At 44.5% G+C, this 19049-nt stretch overlaps 1 protein-coding gene across 3 annotated transcripts in view; it reads right to left on the bottom strand.

The window, feature by feature from the left end:
* TTF1 (transcription termination factor 1) overlaps nt 1–19049 on the bottom strand; it is a 32476-nt gene that overhangs the window by 7598 nt on the left and 5829 nt on the right. For 2 of the 3 annotated variants that reach the window (XM_060153988.1, XM_060153987.1), the window contains exons 3-10: nt 18786–19012; nt 17268–17453; nt 16254–16332; nt 12817–12947; nt 9303–9537; nt 6710–6799; nt 5034–5099; nt 730–815 (exon numbers count right to left, since the gene is read on the bottom strand). In XM_060153988.1, coding sequence (XP_060009971.1) covers nt 730–815; nt 5034–5099; nt 6710–6799; nt 9303–9537; nt 12817–12947; nt 16254–16332; nt 17268–17453; nt 18786–19012 — 1100 coding nt within the window. Of the gene's footprint in view, nt 1–729; nt 816–5033; nt 5100–6709; nt 6800–9302; nt 9538–12816; nt 12948–16253; nt 16333–17267; nt 17454–18785; nt 19013–19049 lie in introns of those variants that run through there. The other variant, XR_009541445.1, reaches the window with a different exon arrangement.

Below are 19049 nucleotides of genomic sequence, written 5' to 3'. Positions count from 1 at the left end.
ATGAGGTAGGCACCATTGTTCACCCGTTTTTCAAATGAGGCATAAAGACATTATGAAACTCATCCAAAGTCATAGAGTCAGGAGGGCGAAGCCAGGATTCAAACCCAGGAAGTGGTGTCTGCTGAACGCAAGGAGCATTTTGTCACACACTGCAGGGTGCAGTGTTACCCGAACCAGCGGTTCCCAAACAATGATGCTGGGCAGGCCACTGGCGACTCACTTGTGAGCTTGTTAGAGAAAAACCTAGCCTCTGGACCCAGACTAGAGACTAGGATCGACTGGGTCTGGGATGAGACCCAGGTATGTACCTTTTTCCCAAGTTCCCCACCTGACTCTGATACTCCAGGTTTGGGAATTACATATGTAAACCACCTACAAATGGCTGCAGAGAAGAAACTGTATCTCCAGTTTTTTGTGGATCAGTGTGTGTGCAGGCATGTGGTGTGAGCGTGTGCACGTGAGCACGTGTGCTGTGCAACCCAGAAGCACGCGCAGCTACTCACCCAGTGCTTGCTAAACGCCCGGCAGCCTGGTGACCACACTTTTCAAGCTCATTATCTCATTTAGTACTTCTGAAAGTCCTGTCAGGTAGGGGTTATAATTTGCCAATTTTCACCGTTTTCCATTTGAAGAATCTGAGGTTCCCAGAAGTCACTACCCAAGGTCACACTACCAGCGTGTGTCCCCATGTGCTGCGCTTTTAATTATTCAGATACCGAAAATACTGACCTGGAAAAGTCTTCTTCTGCCAAAAGGGAACACAGGTAGCTTTCAGCTTATAAAATTTAGTTTGGACATAAGATGGAGGAACATCCCTTTAGAAAGGAAAAGGTGTCAAAAAGTTAGTGGCAGTTTAAAAGTTAATCATTTCAGTCCTGTGTACTAAGTGCATTGATTGAGGGGTGGTCTACAGACCTAAGCAGCTTTCTTAATCCTCATGTCTACACATGTGAGAAAAATAAGACACATATGAAAAGCTATTGTTCATCTGGTTAAACATACACACACAAAAGGAAGAAAACCAGCAGTACAACAAGACGAATTCTGTCTAAACTAGAATAATCTAAACTACCAGTTGGGAAGACAAGGTGTAACGCTAGCTCACAGGGGCTCATGCTAACACTGTCTTCAGCCCCACCCTGAGGGCTCTCCGCAGAGCAACAAATAACCCTCACGACCACTCTGCAAGGGGGCTCCTACGCTTATCCCTCGTTTTGGAGATGGTGAAACCAAGAGAAGATGGCCAAGATCTTACAGTGAATAAGGGGGGAAGGGCTGGGACTTCAATTGGGTCCACTCCAAATTCTACTTTTTTCTTTTTTTTTGATATCAGTTTTTTTTTAATGGAAGTATAGTTAATTTATAACATTGTGTTAGTTTCAAGGGTACAGCAGAAAGATTCAGTTATACATATATATATATATTATTTTTTCAGATTCTTTTCCATTATAGATTATTACAAGATATTGAGTATAGTTCCCTGTGCTATACAGTAGGTCCTTATTGTTTATGTATTTTATATACAGTAGTGTGTATATGTTAATCCAAGACTCCTAATTTACCCCCCTACCTCCCACTAACCCTTTGGTAACCATAAGTCTGTTCTCTATGTCTGTGAGTCTATTTGTGTTTTGTAAATAAGTTCATTTGTTATCAGTTTTTTAAGATTCCACATATAATTGATATCACATGATATCTGTCTTTCTCTGTGTGGCTTACTTCACTTAGTATGATCATCTCTAGGCCCATCCATGTTGCTGCCAATGGCAACACTTCACAAATCCTACACTCTTAACCACTACATTTAGGATAACTATATATTTGTCACAATGCAAAGGCAGGGGTCTGGATTTTTTACTTTACAAAGCTAAATAAAGTGGATGCTTACGATATTCTGGTGAGTCAAATCCATTTTCCATTTACAATAAGTAGGACAGAAACAACCACATCTTAAATATTTTTTTAAAGTGAAAATCACTAACTTCACTTCCTGGGCACTCACTTCCTAAGCCATAAAAGTGTGGCATATTTGTTTCAGTGACTAATTAATCTAGTTGTTATATGATTAGTGGGAATAACTGGATCTGCTAGGTATGTGGAAGTACAAGACAGCTGGGCTTTTTCTGCCTCTTCATGGCAGCAGCTGCCCGCCACGTGCGCACTGCGTGCCACGCACTGTCTCCTTGCTGTCGTCCTCATCACGGTCCTGTTAAACCACTGCGCAGATGAGGAAACCGCGACGTGGAGGCAAGGGAGGGAATGACCTGCCCAAGGCTGGCTAAATGATGAGCAGAGTCCCAGGACTTGACGCCCGGTCCATCTGACTGCAAAGCCCAAGTTCTAGGGCATCTATGCCTTCCCTCTTCCCACAGTGCCCTCCGCCCAGGTTGTTCTGCAGATCAAAGCTCAGCCTTCAAGAAGTAACAATAACGGATCTGGACATTTTCAGACAAAGTAAGTGTTACATCTCATTAGGTGGAGATGCTTTCTTTAAAATCCTGCCTAAATAATTCACAAGGGAGGCTTAAAGAACCTGAGAGACCTAACTTTTAATTTAATTATTTTCACTGTTTTAACTCATTATTAAAGCTTTGAGGATGTACTATTTCCAATGGTATTTGACTGGATGCCATGATGTCTGTTTTAACAGCTCTGAGATTTCTAAACCTTAACCAGAACAATCAATATCTAAGTATATAATTCTACTTAAAATCATTAAAAACCCATTTCAATTTAAGAAATGTGATCTGAGGCAATGTCACAAGATACACAAACATTTATTGGAAAAGTCAGATTTTTCAAAAGCGGTTTGATATTACAGAGGGAGGGACATGTCGACATGAATACTTCTTAGGACGGGAGTTGGTGGGGTACACAGCAGGATACCCTTCCTTCAAAGCCCCTAACACCCTCCCCTCCCAGGGACCCACAAACCCAAGAGCTGGTGCCCCACTCCTGAGACGAGCTAGAAGAGGAAAGGGTTTGGAATCACGGGCATGTGTCTGTGGCTCCCAACAGGGCCTGCCACAAAAAGATTCCAATTCTCAAGTTTAAAAAAAAAGGACTGATCGTTCTTTGTCCATAATCCTGAGGTGTAAATAACTAACCAGCAGAACCAGTTTACACCCTTCCTAATGGATCAGTGACAACCTCACACCAGCAGCCACGTTTCTGAAAGGCAGCCAGGCTGCGGCAGCCCTGCTGCCCTCGGCACCCTTCCCAAACTAAAGGCCAGACAGTCCCTCAACATCCCCACCTCCCAAAGCCCACCAACCCCTGAGCCCCGCGATGCTCAACAACGTGTGCTGCTTAGAGAGACTGTGCTTTGCCAGCCAGCTCTCGGTTGCTTGGCTAGCAGTGAATTCAGGTCTTCCGAGTGGTGGCCTCTCCTCCAGTGGCAGGAACTGATTGAAAATGCAAGGACCGCAGCGATGAAGGCAGACAGCGGCAACTGAGGACATCTCACTCCTCGGGTGAGAGATGCAAATGAACAGCACACCAAAACCCCTGAGGGAAACCCGAAGACGAACAGCAGCTTGATGTGGTCTCAAAAGATCTCCCCGTGGCCATTTCTTTTCACCAAGAGAAAAACTTCCTTTTCTACAGTGGGGCAGTGTGGCAGAGGCCGCCAGAGCCAGGGGATCAAAATCAGAACCACATGCCTCCTGATGGGATGTGACCTGGTGACAGAAACACAGCCTCCCCCGTGACTGATTCCCACGTAAAATACAAAACCCAAATCCAACAGTGAGGAAGCGTCTGACAAACTCCCCAACTGAGGCAAGTTCTCCAGAACAACCAGCCTGTATTTTCCCACAATTTCAACGTCATAGAAGACAAAGGCATTAACAGATACACACTACTGTATATAGAACAGATAAACAACAAGGACCTAGTGTATAGCACAGGGGACTATATTCAATATCTTGTAATAACCTATAACAGAGGGACTTCCCTGGTGGCGCAATGGCTAAGAATCCTCCTGCCACTGCAGGGGACATGGGTTCAAGCCCTGGTCCGGGAAGATCCCACATGTCGCAAAGCAACTAAGCCCGTGCACCACAACTACTGAGCCTGTGCTCTAGAGCCCGTGAGCCACAACTACTGAGCCCACGTGCCTAGAGCCTATGCTCCGCAACAAGAGAAGCCACCTCAATGAAAAGCCCACGTGCCGTAATGAAGAGCAGCCCCCGCTCGCCCCAACCAGAGAAAGCCCATGCACAGCAATGAAGACCCAACGCAGCCAAAAATAAATAAATAAATAAATTTTAAAAAATCTATAACAGAAAAGAATCTATAATGGAATCATTCTGCTGTACACCTGAAACATTATAAATCAACTATACTCCAATAATTAAAAAAAAAAAAAGAAAAGGCAGAAGAACTCTGCAGATTAGAAGACAGTAAGGAGACAGATCCTGGGCTGGATCTTAAATCAGGGGGAAAGTGTTATAAAGGACACGACTGGGACGCTGGGTGAAATTTGCATGGGGACTGTGTTTTAGACAATAGTAGTGCATCAGTGTCAGGTGCCCTCAGTACGATCACTGTGCTGATGCAGAGTAACAGCCTTGCTGAGGACATGTCGTCCACCATTAACACTGAAACGGTTAAGGGAAAGAATTCTATTCCCTTGTAGAAGGGAGCGGGAGAGGGAGGGAGGGAGGGATGATAAAGTCAACGTGGCAAATGGTAGAAGGCTAATTATGGGCAAAGGGACCATGGGTTCTTTGTCCCAGTCATAGCTGGTGTGCTCCATGAAGCTTTTAAGAGACTCTGCACACATTTCATTCACTCTCCTCAGGTATCTTGGGGTGGAGGTGGTGGCTGGAGCGGAGGGAGGGCTGGTCTGATTTACCTGGTCCGGTACTTAGACAGGGCGTTCCCAATACATATATACACAAATACAATTTATAGATGAGTTCCATAAGCAGCAGGAATTTCAGTCCTGTTCTTCAAATCTGAGAGGCAGTCATTTATTAGAACTCCTCTCTGATTTTTTCATTAGCTTGATATTAAACAAATGGCCTTACCCTATGGTGCTAGCAAGATCTTCCCAGTCTATTTCATTAACATCTTCCACATTTATTTCATACAACCTATGAGAAAAAATAAAAATTAAGTTTTCAAGCCAAAAATCAACATGATGGACATCTTCATGGACTCACAGAATATTAAGAGCTGGAAGGTCTCAGCGTGTTCACCCCTGTTCCAGCTCCCTTGTTACACAGGCCCAGTGTCACTGGCATCCTAACCCAAGGTCAGCCCAACGTCATGGGGTGAGCTACAGACCAAAAAAATCACGCTTCCTCCTCCTGAGCCCTTTGCATCTCCCACCAAGCCTAGTAAAAAACACAACTTCACAAGGAACTATATTCAGTATGCTGTGATAAACCATAATAGAAAAGAATGAAATATGAAAAAAATATATATATGTATAACTGAGTCACTTTGCTGTACAGCAAAGATTAAACACAACATTGTAAATCAACTATGCTTCAATTTAAAAAAAAAAACAACACAGGGACTTCCCTGGTGGCACAGTGGTTAAGACTCCACACTCCCAATGCAGGGCGCCCGGGTTCGACCCCTGGTCAGGGAACTAGATCCCACATGTATGCCACAACTAAGAGTCTGCATGCCACAACTAAGGAGCCCGCCTGCTGCAACTAAGACACGACGCAACCAAATAAATAAATAAAAAATTAAAAACCAACCAACCAACCAACCAACCAAAAACACAACTTCACCATTCAGTGTAGACACACAAGAGTAGTACACATGTGTACTCAGCACTTACTATGTGACAGACACTGGGTTAAGACCTTGATACCCACTAATCCATTTACCCTCAACATCACCTGATGAAGCTAGGGGATTATGTCCTTTCCACAGGCCAGGAATCAGGGCTGAGAGCTCGAGTCATTGGCTCAATGTTTCATGACTCATAGGCGGTACCCACAATGGAACCCAGGCCTGCCTGACGTGAGATGGCCTCCTTGGCTCTGCTAGTCTCTGCTGTCTCTCTGGTAGAGGAGAAAAGGGGAAGGCAACCCCAGCCAGGCCGGCGTGGAGAACGAGGAAGCCCACCAATGAAGGAGAAGCAGGCTTCCTGACAGAGCGCAAGAATAATGAAGCTGGACAGGGCGGCCAGAATCCAAAGGTTTCTTCTGCTCTTTGCTGTTCCTCATTGGACACGAGCCCAGCTCCACTAGACTCGCTGACTTTGTAAAACAGGTCCATGTCTCCCTGTCCATCAGGGGAGGGAGGACTCTGCACGGACCAGGAACTCAAAGACAAAACTAAAGACCAAGCAGCAGTGACACCAACTAACGCGTGCTAGAGAGCAGTGGGGCTCGGCCTGAAGTATTTAGCTCCATTTTCCAATGGACAGAAGTAAGCCATGTCTATGTGAAAGCCTTAAAGACTAAAATAGCTATGTTTATTGAGTGCATGCTACGTTTTACATGCATTATTTCATTTCTTCTGCCAATAACACTAAGAGGCAGGTACTGTTATTATCATCCTCATTTAAGATAAACAAACCAAGACCTAGAAAGGTAGGAAACACGTCCAAGGTCATGCACGTAGAAAGTGCTGAAAGAGGAATATGAACCGTGGTGATCTTACTGCAGATTCTGCTGTTGAACAACTACTCTTTGGCTAGAGAGAAGAACACAGAAAATGTCGTCACTTTCTATTTCTGTACCTTTCAATGAGGTTGATCTTGGCCTGTAGGGCATTAACTCCCCGGTATACGTCCCGACCATTTGTCATCCTCTTGGTTAGAATTTCCGTCCTACATTGAAAGAAAGAAAAACAGTTTATTTTCGGGGTAAAGTTTCCATTAAAATGTCCTTTGTTTTCCTCATTTAAATTGTCCTTATTCAGAACCACTTTATAACATTTGCGACTCATCACTGCTAACATTTACCACCATCAAGAATATACCTTTTTTAATTTTTTTAAAGTGGGAAAGGGTAAATAAAGAGATAGAAAGTTGATGGTTATTGAAAATGAATGATGGATACAAGGAGTTCTAAGTTGCTGTGCGTTACACAATTTCCATAATAAACAGTTAAAAAAAGGGGAGGAAAAAAAAGAATAAGCCTGCTTGCAGGTGCTAAAGGGCGCTGTGTAAACTCAATTTATTTTTGCTTATTTATAAAACAGAGAGACATTGCTCTTATTACCATTATAGCTGCTGAAACACCAAATTACACAGATTTAGTAAAGTCATCAATGATTCAATGATTCCTCTAAGGCCCAAAGTTCATGGCTGAGGGAAAGGGTTCCCTGAAGTTCCTAATGAGAGCAGCAGCTCAATTAAAAATATTTAAAAAGTGCTTCTCGTGAAGAGTGAAATTTGTCACAATGTGATGGACAGATCGTGAGCTGTAACATTTACTTTCTTGAGAAGGGAGGCACATGACGCACACACACAGAAACTGACACTGTTTTTACTAACAGCCACCCACATTCACTGGTTTGAAATGTACCCGCTGATGCCATTTCAATGTTTCATGAAGTAAATCTATGTTCAGCATTCAAGTTTCCTACATTTTTCTTCAAATTAAAAGAGAACCCTTGCATGTTATTTAATTATGCTGATTCTGAAGCATGGCTCCCCTTCATCATTGCCCTTTTAAGACACTGACATATCATCTTCCAACTGAGGCTTTATAACCCACTCCTTTTTTAAAAAAATTAATTAATTAATTATTTTTGGCTGTGTTGGGTCTTCGTTGCTGCACGCGGGCTTTCTTTAGTTGTGGCGAGCGGGGGCTACTCTTCATTGCGGTACACGGGCTTCTCATTGCAGTGGCCTCTGTTGCAGAGCATGGGCTCTAGGCAGGTGGGCTTCAGTAGTTGTGGCACGCAGGCTCAGTAGCTGTGGCTCGCAGGCTCTAGAGCGCAGGCTCAGTAGTTGCGGTGCACGGGCTTAGTTGCTCCGCGGCATGTGGGATCTTCCCAGACCGGGGCTTTGAACCCGTGTCCCCTGCATTGGCAGGCGGATTCTTAACCACTGCGCCACCAGGGAAGCCCCCACTCCTGTTTTTAAGTCTAAGATATAGGGGGAGAAAGGGCTCTGGTTCCTCCATATTACACACTTCCCCCCCTAAACATTATCTGTCCTTTGGAGCTTATTTCCTGAGGGTAGTCTTCTAGTAAAATAAATACTCTACAGCAGAACTGTAAGGTATATAAACAATACACAGTATAATCTAGGAGTTTGCTTTTAACGTACAACACGCCCACTCTGGATTTCATTCTTCTTTAATGGTCAAGATGATGAAACTCCCTTTATGCAGGAGGCCTGGGTCGTGGGCTGTAGAACCACTGCTTCAAGCTGTCATGCTGCAGCTGAAAGTTGCAGTTGAAAGTTAGATCAGAAACCCTCCAGGGCTGGGAAAAGCTACATCGGGCGAACAACGTGCAGCAAGATCTGGACCGAAACTACTTCTTTGTGACAGATGCACCTAAAGATGTTCTAGGATGAAGAGCGTGACTGCCCTGCTTTGGATGAAGACAGAGGAACTGCTGAATTAGAAACCAAAAGTAAAAAGGTGGAGCTATTACTGATCACTACGCTTGTGATTTCCCTCCTAAATATTCAGACGTTAATTTTGTATTTTTTTTTCATGCTATAAATAGGTAACAACCTGGTTTTATGAAGAAAGGGACAGAGTGAAGAAACCAGAAGTCAATATTCAATATTAAGAAGATTCAAGTTCTGTTTACAAAACAGAAACAGACTCACAGACACAGAAAACAAACTTATGGTTACCAAAGGGGAAAGGGGGCAGGAATAAATTTGAAATTGCGGATTAGCAATTTCAAACTACAAACTACTATATAGAAAATAGATAAACAACAAGGTCCTACTGTACAGCACAGGAAACTGTATTCAATATCTTGTAATAAGTTATATTGGAAAAGAATGAAAAAATAATATATATGCATAACTGAATCACTTAGTACACCAGAAACTAACACAACATTGTAAATCAACTATACTTCAATTAAATAAATAAATAAATAGAATAAAAGGTTCAAGTTCTTTATGAAGAAGCCACACAATGAATCAGGGTTGGCTAAATGCTAACTTAAATCAGCTACTGATATTGAAGTGGTTGGAGCAGCAGATTAGAAAGGATCATTCTTGACCTACTGTAAGGCTTTCCACGTGGTAGTTACAGATATTCTTAGTAACCTCAGCAGTCCACCCCTCTCCGGAAGTTGCTGAGAGATGGGCAGGGAATGCATCTTGTTGAAATTTATGTAAGAAGCCTCAAACTTACCACTTACTTTTACACTGCATCCAATTCCTGGTTTCCACTTTAGCCTCCACTTCTACCCAGGATATGCCTTTGTAGAGTTTTTCCCGAACAACTGACAGGCGGCCTTCAGGATTCTCTTGGAGTTTAGAATCCATCTCGTTTAGCTCCTGGGGAGACATTTTCTTTAGAATCACTTCTTCAACAGCCTTGATTAGTTTCTGGGTCTCCGTCTTGCTCCAAGCACCATGATTTCTTTCTGTTGACGTAAAAGGATGGTCTTGAAGTTGCTAATTTATTTGCTCTCAAACACAATATTAACAACAAAATGATAATGATGGATATCTGTCATTTGACATCTCTCCAAACCCACAGAAGGTACAACACCAAGAGTGAGCCCTAATGTGGACTGTGCACTCTGGGGGGTTAAGATGTGTCAAGGTAGCTTCATGGATTGTAACAAATGGACCGCTCTGCCGGGGGGTGTTGAGAATGGGGGTGTGCTGTGTATGTATAGGGCAGGAGATAAGTAAGAAGTCTTTATACCTTCCTCTCACTTTAACTGTGAACCCAAAACTGCTCTAGAAAAATAGTCTTTTTTTCCCTTTATTTATTTATTTTCTTTATTTTTCTGGCTGCGTTGGGTCTTAGTTGTGGCACATGGGATCTTTGTTGAGGCATGTGGGATCTTTTGTTGCAGCGCAGGCTCTTTGTTGTGGTGCACGGGCTTCTCTTTAGTTGTGGCGTGTGAGTTTTCTTTCTCTAGTTGTGGTGCATGGCCCCTGTAGTTTGCGGCACACGGGCTACAGGGTGCGTGAGCTCAGCAGTTGTGGAGAGCGGGCTTAGCTGCCCCGTGGTATTTGGGATCTTAGTTCCCCGACCAGCGTCCCCTGCAACTGAAGGAGGACTCTTTACCACTGGACCACCAGGGAAGTCCCAAAATAAAGTCTTTAAAAACAAAAAAGATAAATCAGACACTTTTCAGAAGACAATGGGCAACATCTCAATTACACAAACATAAAACTATCAGTTATGGACTTCCCTGGTGGTGCAGTGGTTAAGAATCCGGGGCTTCCCTGGTGGCGCAGTGGTTGAGAGTCCGCCTGCCGATGCAGGGCACACGGGTTCGTGCCCCGGTCTGGGAAGATCCCACATGCCGTGGAGCAACCAAGCCCATGAGCCACAACTATTAAGCCTGTGCTCTAGAGTCCGTGTGTCAGAACTACTGAGCCCGTATGCCACAACTACTGAAGCCTGCGCACCTAGAGCCAGTGCTCTGCAACAAGAGAAGCCACTGCAATGAGAAGCCCGTACACCGCCACAAAGAGTAGCCCCTGCTCGCCACAACTAGAGAAAGCCTGCACGCAGCAAATGAAGACCCAATGCAGCCAAACGAAACAAAACGAAACAAAAAAAACTATCAGTTACGTGCAAATCAAAATGAAACTACGAAAGTGGCCACAGATTCTTTTTAAGAACCAATCACACACACACACACACACACACACACACACACACACCCAACTGCAAAGAAAAAAATCCTTTCTTAAAGCAATCTTTTTTTTAACTTCGAAAAAGCTGTTCTTCCTGTTTCTAAGAGTAATACCTCCTGCAGGAAATTGTGAGGTTCCCAAACATTTAGTGGAAAGAGAATAACCAAATGACTTTCATGTTATATACATAACTCTCCCCAAGAGTTTCTAGAGTGAAATTAACAGCTGCAATGACGCCACCACAGTACTTGATGAAGAAGGCACCTGTGAATTTATTTTTTTCCTTCTTTTCTTTTTTTTTTTAATATTTTGCACTCATTAAGCTTTCTATTTTTTTTTAATTTTAAAAAATTTATTTGGCTGTGTTCGGCCTTAGCTGTAGCACGTAGGACCTTCGTTGTGGTGCGCAGGTTTCTCTCTAGTTGCGGAGCATGGGCTTAGTTGCCCTGCAGCATGTGGGATCCTAGTTCCCCGACCAGGGATTGAACTCGCGTCCTCTGAAGTGGAAGTGTGGATGCTTAACCACTGAACCACCAGGGAAGTCCCGGCACCTGTGAATTCCTAAAGCCAGTCCTTGGCGCAGGGCATCAAAAGCTTCTACGATTCGCTCTTCTTGTCTAGATGCTCACAGTCATGCTAAGGAAGAGGCCGCAAGCTGGCAGGCTACAGATATCTTTGATCTGGCCTACAGAATGTTATTGTTACTATTTCCCCAATGACAATTTGGATGAATATTTAAAAATCAAGAGAATCCCAAGAGGGGTTTCCCTGGTGGCGCAGTGGTTAAGAATCTGCCTGCCAACGCAGGGGACACGGGTTCAATCCCTGGTCCGGGAGGATCCCACCTGCCACGGAGCAACTAAGTCCGTGTGCCACAACTACTGAGCCTGCGATCTAGAGCCCACGAGCCACAACTACTGAGCCCATGTGCCACATCTACTGAAGCCCGCGCACCTAGAGCCCATGCTCCACAGCAAGAGAAGCCACCGCATTGAGAAGCCTGCGCACTGCAATGAAGAGTAGCCCCTGCTCACCGCAACTAGAGAAAGCCTGTGCGCAGCAATGAAGACCCAACGCAGCCATAAATAAATAAATAAATAAATTTATTTTAAAAAAGAGGGTCCCAAGAAAAAAAGATCTTGATTTCACACACACATGCAAATCCAGATGTTTGCTTTACTTCTTGGAAACTGGCAGAATTGGCTGCGCTGAGTCTTCATGTGGCACCGGTGGCCAGAGTTGGTGGCACAAAAGGCGTGGTCTCCACCACCTCAGAGTTTACCATGTGTGGACACGCAGACGCCTGTCTGGGACCCGCTGCATGGCTCTGCCTGCAGAGCCACAGCACGTGAGCCTCTGGGCTGAAGCTAACACCCACTAAGGACTGTCTTCTGAAAGCAACTGGGGACTTTTTAAGGTGAAGAATATAACCAAGGAAGCTTTTTTTTTTTTTTTTTGCATTACGCGGGCCTCTCACTGTTGTGGCCTCTCCCATTGCGGAGCACAGGCTCCGGACGCGCAGGCTCAGCGGCCATGGCTCACAGGCCCAGCCGCTCCGCGGCATGTGGGATCCTCCCTGGCCGGGGCACGAACCCGCGTCCCCTGCATCGGCAGGCGGACTCTCAACCACTGCGCCACCAGGGAAGCCCCCAAGGAAGCTTTTTATGAAAGAGGAGAAGAGACAAGAGATGACTGACACTGGTTTTGGGAAACGTCCCTGGCTAACAGGCCCTCCCTCTGATGGTTTCCCGGGCCACCTGGGGGAAGGGATCTTGGTGGCCCAGGCTCTCCTGCCCACCGGCTGAGTGGGTTTCAGTTTACCTGGCAGTTGGAGTCACACTGAAAGCTACTGAAATAAGGTGTGGCAGAAATCAGTCTGGTGAATTAAGGTTGCATCAATATGCATGGAGAAATAAATGAATCAGTAAGAGAATGGCTGAAAAAGTGATGACTCTCTCAGAAGACAGGCCTGTAGTGATGCCTGGGCCCTGGGCCGCTGTGGGCTGATTCGTTCACCCAGGTGGGCTCTAGAGACCACGACTTACGACTGCTGATCTGGGAGAACTTCAGGGCCACAGAGAGGCTACTTCGAGACACCATCTCGCCAATCTTTTTCCAGTCGTTTCCATGGAGGGACTGGTATATCTTTAGCTTCTCGGTATCTCCTTTGCTATACCTAAGAGGAAGGGAAAACAGATCACAGCTGAGCATTAACCACAAGCTTAAAACCACTATTCTCACTGCAGCACGCTGCGACGCTGGGAGAAGCCGTATAGGGTGGGCTGTCAGGAAACCTGCTCAGCGCAGTCCTACCAAGGACCTGAGCCCAGATACTTCCTGTCTCGGCATCTCAACCATGAGCATCCTGTAAGTCAGTCACCGCAGTCCCTGGCTCATTTACACAGAGGCCAGGGCAAATAATCCGATCATGTTATTCCCCAGTCAAACCCATAAAGGCTTCACACCATAAAACCCAAACTTCTGACTGTGCCTGCAAAGCTCAGCGCTCCCTAAGTTCAGCCCCATTGGCCTTACCGGCCTTTCTCACCTCGGAGCCTCTGGACCTGTGGTGGGAATGGCCGCCCTCCACCGCTGGACAGCTCCTGCAAGCTCTTCAGAAGCAGCTTAAATGGGGCATCTTCAGACGGGGCTTCCCTGACCGCCTGGGTTGGAGGTGTCCTGCTGTCCTCTCCCACAGGACACTCTGCTGCTCTCTCACTGCCCCCGTCACCACTGGCAACTGTACACTCGTGGCTTCCCTGGTTTATCTGACTCTTCGTCTAGGCCACCACTGGCCAATGGCAATATGAGCCACAGATGTCATTTAGAATTTTCTAGTGGTCAGGGGAAAATTAATTTTATTTAGTTTTTTTTAAGATAATTTATTGGCTCAGGCAATTGAAAAGTCCAGATACAGGTGGGCCCTAGGGTTAGCTTAATCCAGGAGCTCAGTCAAATCACCAAGGACCACTTTCCACCATTCTACTCTGTCTTCCATGTTTTTGGTGGGGTTTTTTTTGGCGGCAGCATGCGGCATGTGGGATCTTAGTTCCCCAACCAAGGATCGAACCCACGCCCCCTGCAGTGGAAGCACGGAGTCTTAACCACTAGACCGCCAAGGAAGTCCCTAATTTTATTTAGTTTTAATGAATTAATAACATATTTTATTTAACTCAATATATTAAAAATGCAGCCATTTCAAGATGTAATCAGAACCTAGAAGTATGAATGAGATACTTTACATTCTCTTCTCCACACCAAGCCTTCTAAGTCCATTGTATACTTCACTCTTCAGTGCATCTCAGCTTGGACTAACCATAGTTCAAGTTCTCCATGGCCACATGAGGCTGGTGGTCACATGGATGGACAGCACAGCTCTGGAGGGGAGGTCCTCGGAGGGCAGGGACCCTGTCAGTTTTCTACACTTTGGTACCCGTAATGCTTGACAGACAACAGATGCTCAATAAAGATGTGACAGGGACTTCCCCGGTGGCGCGGTGGTTAAGAATCCGCCTGCGAATGCAGGGGACACGGGTTCGATCCCTGGTCTGGGAAAATCCCACATGCCGCGGAGCAACTAAGCCTGTGCGCCACAACTACTGAGCCTGCGAGCCACAACTACTGAAGCCCGTGCGCCTAGAGCCCATGCTCCGCAACAAGAGAAGCCACCGCAATGACAAGCCCACACACTGCAACGAAGAGTAGCCCCTGCTCGCCGCAACTAGAGAAAGACCATGCGCAACAACAAAGACCCAACTCAGCCAAAAAAAAAAGGACAGCTGTCATTAAAAAAAAAAAAAGATGTGACAGATGCCTTAGCACAAATCTGTCACAGTTTAAGGAAGTTAAGATGCAGGAATCCCACATAAAAGCAAATATATTAAAAGAAAAGAACTAAAGTGCACTATATGTGGATTTTGAGATTAAACATCTTAAATGTTTAAGGGAAGAAAAAGCCATCTTTATGACATTTTATAATTCCTTTTTGCGGGGAGGAAGAGGGGCCAGAAGTGGTAGTTTATGTTATTACTAATGCAACACAAAAGCAGCCCTAGTAAAATACTAACCATTTCTAATGAGGGTGATCCACAACTACGTGGGACAGTAAGATCCTAGCATTCTCAGAAATGTATCTAAAATGCAGAGCATGGTGAATAGAGATGCGAAATCCTTCACCATTAAGAATCAAGCTTTTTAGCAGTTTCCTTTATAAGGCAAGCAGGGTCTTCCTGAGATTTAAAACAAGACTTAAAGGTACCCTTGAAGCAACAAAAAAGAGGACATGAGAGAAAAACAGAGTGTACGAAAATGAGGAAGCAGGTGCACTGACCCCCATGGCCCCTTGGAGACTTACAATTCTTTGATTTTTGACTTTGTATGGTTTTTTCACTTTAGAGTTCCTTAAGCTGGAAAAATACTTTAAGGGTAAATGGTCATCGCAACACAAATAATATGGTACCAATGAATGAACTTTATTATCAGAATGACAGACTTTCATTATTCGAAAAATGTCATTTCCCACAGTGATGTAACAGGTAGAAAAACATGTTACCTCATTCATTTACCAAAAGCATCTTTTTGGTCCCATTTAAAATGTCATCTTTAGTGAATTTCCTTAAAGTACACAGCAGGGGCTTGGGAAAAAGGGAGGGCAGGTTTCAGTCTGTGTGGAGGCATCTTTCCTCTACTTCAGGTTTATTTCTTTTGGTAAAAATTTTTAAAAAGAAGCCAAGGTCATATCAATGTTAAGTTCTGATAGTACCTATGTCCTGATTTAAAATCACGGCGCTAAGTAGGACCCAACCGGCCCTGCCAGATTCACTCCATCTGCCTCCTGGAAGTGAGATCAGTAGTTGAGCCCTAGGTGGCTGTCTGGGCCCTCAAGGGTAGGAGCTGATGCCTTCTCCCTCATCCCTTTGTCCTTAAGCAGAGTGCTTACCCACCACTGACGCTCGGTCTACAGTTGTTTTATTTGGAATGTTGGAAACAGACCACAATTGGGCATTTTATTTAGGAAAAAAGGGAGGAGAGAATGGCCACTGCCACATGAAGCTCTGCATTGAGGCTGCCGAATTACACTTAAATGACCTCACACAAGTGCTCACCCCCACCTTCAAATATTTACTGAAAACCCAAAGCACTGGGCTCAGTGCTGGAGGGCACACATCACACTGAGAAGGAACGTCTGGGTTCACAAGGAGCTGACAACTTAGGAGGCTGCTGAGAAAACTGCACGGGTGACGCTAAGAGGCAGCGCATGGAGAATGCTAAAATGAAAGCATAAAGTGAAAGCCAGGGATTTAGAAATGGGAAGATGACAGAAGATTTATTCAAGAGGTGGAAACTCAACGGGTCTTTGGAGACATACACCTGATGACACATCTGGTTTCACACACGAAACTCTTCACGATTTTGTTGTGTACATTTTGATTTACAGTATCAGCAAAGACTAGAGAAATGCTCTGCTCAAGTGTTTTCTTACCTGCCTTTGTAATTGTTGACATCAAACATCTTCTTTGCTCGGTAGTATACGAGTTTCCAGGGCCGGGCAATGCCCTTACCTAAAGTCGGAAGAGAGGTGGTCAGAGGGACAACTAGAGCGTGGCATGAAATGCAGTCGCGATTATAAAAGAAACCCAGAATGGCCCCTTTTTACAACATGCGCTATCCTAGACCCCAGGTGGAGGTTGCAGTTTCCTATGTCCTGCAGAAAGCCGTCTTGGGGAGCAGATATACAAAATCCCCAGTTTCCTTGGCGATCTCTGAAAACTAGATGCTTAGCATGTAGAGGCTCTAGCTTCTGGTCTACTAAATTCATGGAAAAGACCCTTATTAGGCAAAGGGATTTTAACATAATCTGGAGGTGGAGGACACACTCCAGCAGTTCTCCATAAGACAAACAAAAAACCTTTGCAAATGAATAAGCTTTTTCCTGCTTTGCCACTCTAAAGATGAAAGGATCCCCCAGCAGGGGCTCATTGTTCTGTTTTCCTTTGTGCATTCCACCTAAGAAATTATCCTCTTTAAATCAAGAGAGATTTTTTTTCCAGTCCAAACCTACATTGCTTCATGACCTTCTAACTTCCCCAGGATACCTCCAAGAGGAGGGTTCCAGCTCAAAGCACAAATATGGCTCTACTTAAAAAACTTCAGAGACTCTGGTGTATACCAGAGTACTTTGTGCAGTATGTGCAAAAAAATACACAATAGAGGACAAGAAGAGAGACCAAAACCGTAACGGTTACCAAGTAGGAAAGCTGGAAGCTGATCATCTAATTTGTTAGAAAATCTGTAAAAGCACTATTCTTGGGAGACATGAACACATTCCAAATCCCTGAACGTATAGGCTGGCAATAAAAATACTATTAACGTAGCAGCAGCTAACATGCACTGCATGTACTGGACGGGCCAGGCACTGTGCTCAGTACTCACCGCGGTTATCTGTGTAAGGCTGGAAGGCTATGGATGGTCAAAGAGGCCACAGTTCTAAACTTACCAATGTGCAATCTAAACGAGTATTTTCTTTTTAAGTCGGTGATTAGAGATTTCTCCTCTGGGTATCTGTCTGTGTACAGCAGCTTGTCTGCATTCTCGATTCCTGTCAGAGACAGAAATTCTTGCACGTTTTTCTCTAACTGCTTATTTTCCTTCACGGAAAACTTGCCAAATTTAATAGCGACACCTAGGATTTGGGGCAGGAGAAAAAGGTACACAACTGTCAACAATGAATGAAAGCGAACCACCGCTTGGTCTTTAGCAATTACAACAGCACCCGTCAGCTCCTCCCTACCTATCGGGGAGCAGCCCCCGCTTGTGCCCTTGACATTCGCTCTCCTGCAGAGTTCGCTCTAAACCACACTGTCCTCCCAAAGTCTTCCCTGGTCATCCTACTCCAACGTGACCTTTCTTGTGTCATCAGGTCCTTTTTACAGTTATGTAAAAAATAAATTAACAGTAATAGATATTCATTAAAAATTCAAACAGTATTGAAATAAAAGTTTAAAAGAAGCCCCCCCCTTCACTCTCCTCTGCCCTTCCTCCCCGCAAGGCAGTGCTGGGAACTGGTTGGCACAAACCTGAACATGTATATTCTCTACGTATATATATTCGGGGGAGGTGGGGACAATGTCACTGCAATTTACGTTCTATTCCTCGTCATAACTCAAAGCACTGAAGTCTCATTATTACTGCCTGCATTACACAGTACATTTTCCTAATCTTAGACTTATTTTAAAAATCTTTTATAAAATACGTACTCATAAAAATGTCAACACAGAGTACAGAAATAAAACGGGGTCCTTCTATAGATATTTCCCTGTAAATTGTGTTTTTCTTGATCAATTTGTCTATTTTTTAAAAAAACTAATCTTACCAACATGATTAATTCCGTAAGGCTAAGGCCCCTCTTTTTACTTTTTTCAATGACCAGTGACACTGGGCCTCACACAGCAGATACTCATCAGTAAGTACTGCTCACCTGCAGTACACAACCTTACATTTGTAGTTCATTCTGAAACCCAATAAGCTTTCTGGGAGGTTCTTGTAACACAGTGAAATCAAGAAGGAGACCAAGCTGGGTGTTGCCTGAAGCCATGCCCACTACAACCAGCTCACCCTCAAATTAATATCCTTGAAATTACACCTCATCGAAGCTGACGATGTTGATATGCGTGTTTTAATTTGATTTCACTTGTGCCCCCCTCCCAGCGTCTCAAGCACTTAACCTCCTCCCCGTCTTCTTCCGGGCTTGATATTCTAGTCTGTGGATCACTGGATCCGTTAGCCCCGTTTTTCCTCGCCTCCCCTACCAGAAGTTGGGCAAAGAAGAGGAAAACTAGTGCACTTCATTTTGGTAATTTTACAGTGCAGACAAGGATTCTGGAAGGAGATAAAGCTGAAAGTAGCTAAGGGATGCTTTTTGTGAATCTATAAATCTGAATCGCTCACAAAAGAAAGCCAGGGCTAGTTACGCATATAGAAAAGTTCAACAAATATTCAAGTTCCACAAGCTTACCCTGGGCTTTAAATTCTTTAAAGCGTCCCAAGTCATCCCGATACATTCGCTTAATTGTAGTGGCAGCCCTCTCCTTGATATCAGGGATGAACTCCTGGAGCTGCCTCACAGCAGAATCCAAATCCACGTCTGAATTATCTGAATCTCTCGAATCTTCAGATAAATACTTGGTTTCAGGATCTTTAGCCGACTCCAAATTGCTTTCTTCTTCATTTGTAGGTTCTAATCTAAGGAGAAAAACTGGATTGACTAACACTGACAGGT

The sequence above is a fragment of the Lagenorhynchus albirostris genome, chromosome 7 (genome assembly GCF_949774975.1).
Source record: "Lagenorhynchus albirostris chromosome 7, mLagAlb1.1, whole genome shotgun sequence".
Taxonomy (NCBI): domain Eukaryota; kingdom Metazoa; phylum Chordata; class Mammalia; order Artiodactyla; family Delphinidae; genus Lagenorhynchus; species Lagenorhynchus albirostris.
The sequence above is the reverse complement of the archived record's forward strand: the minus strand, read 5'-3'. Positions and strand labels throughout refer to the sequence as shown.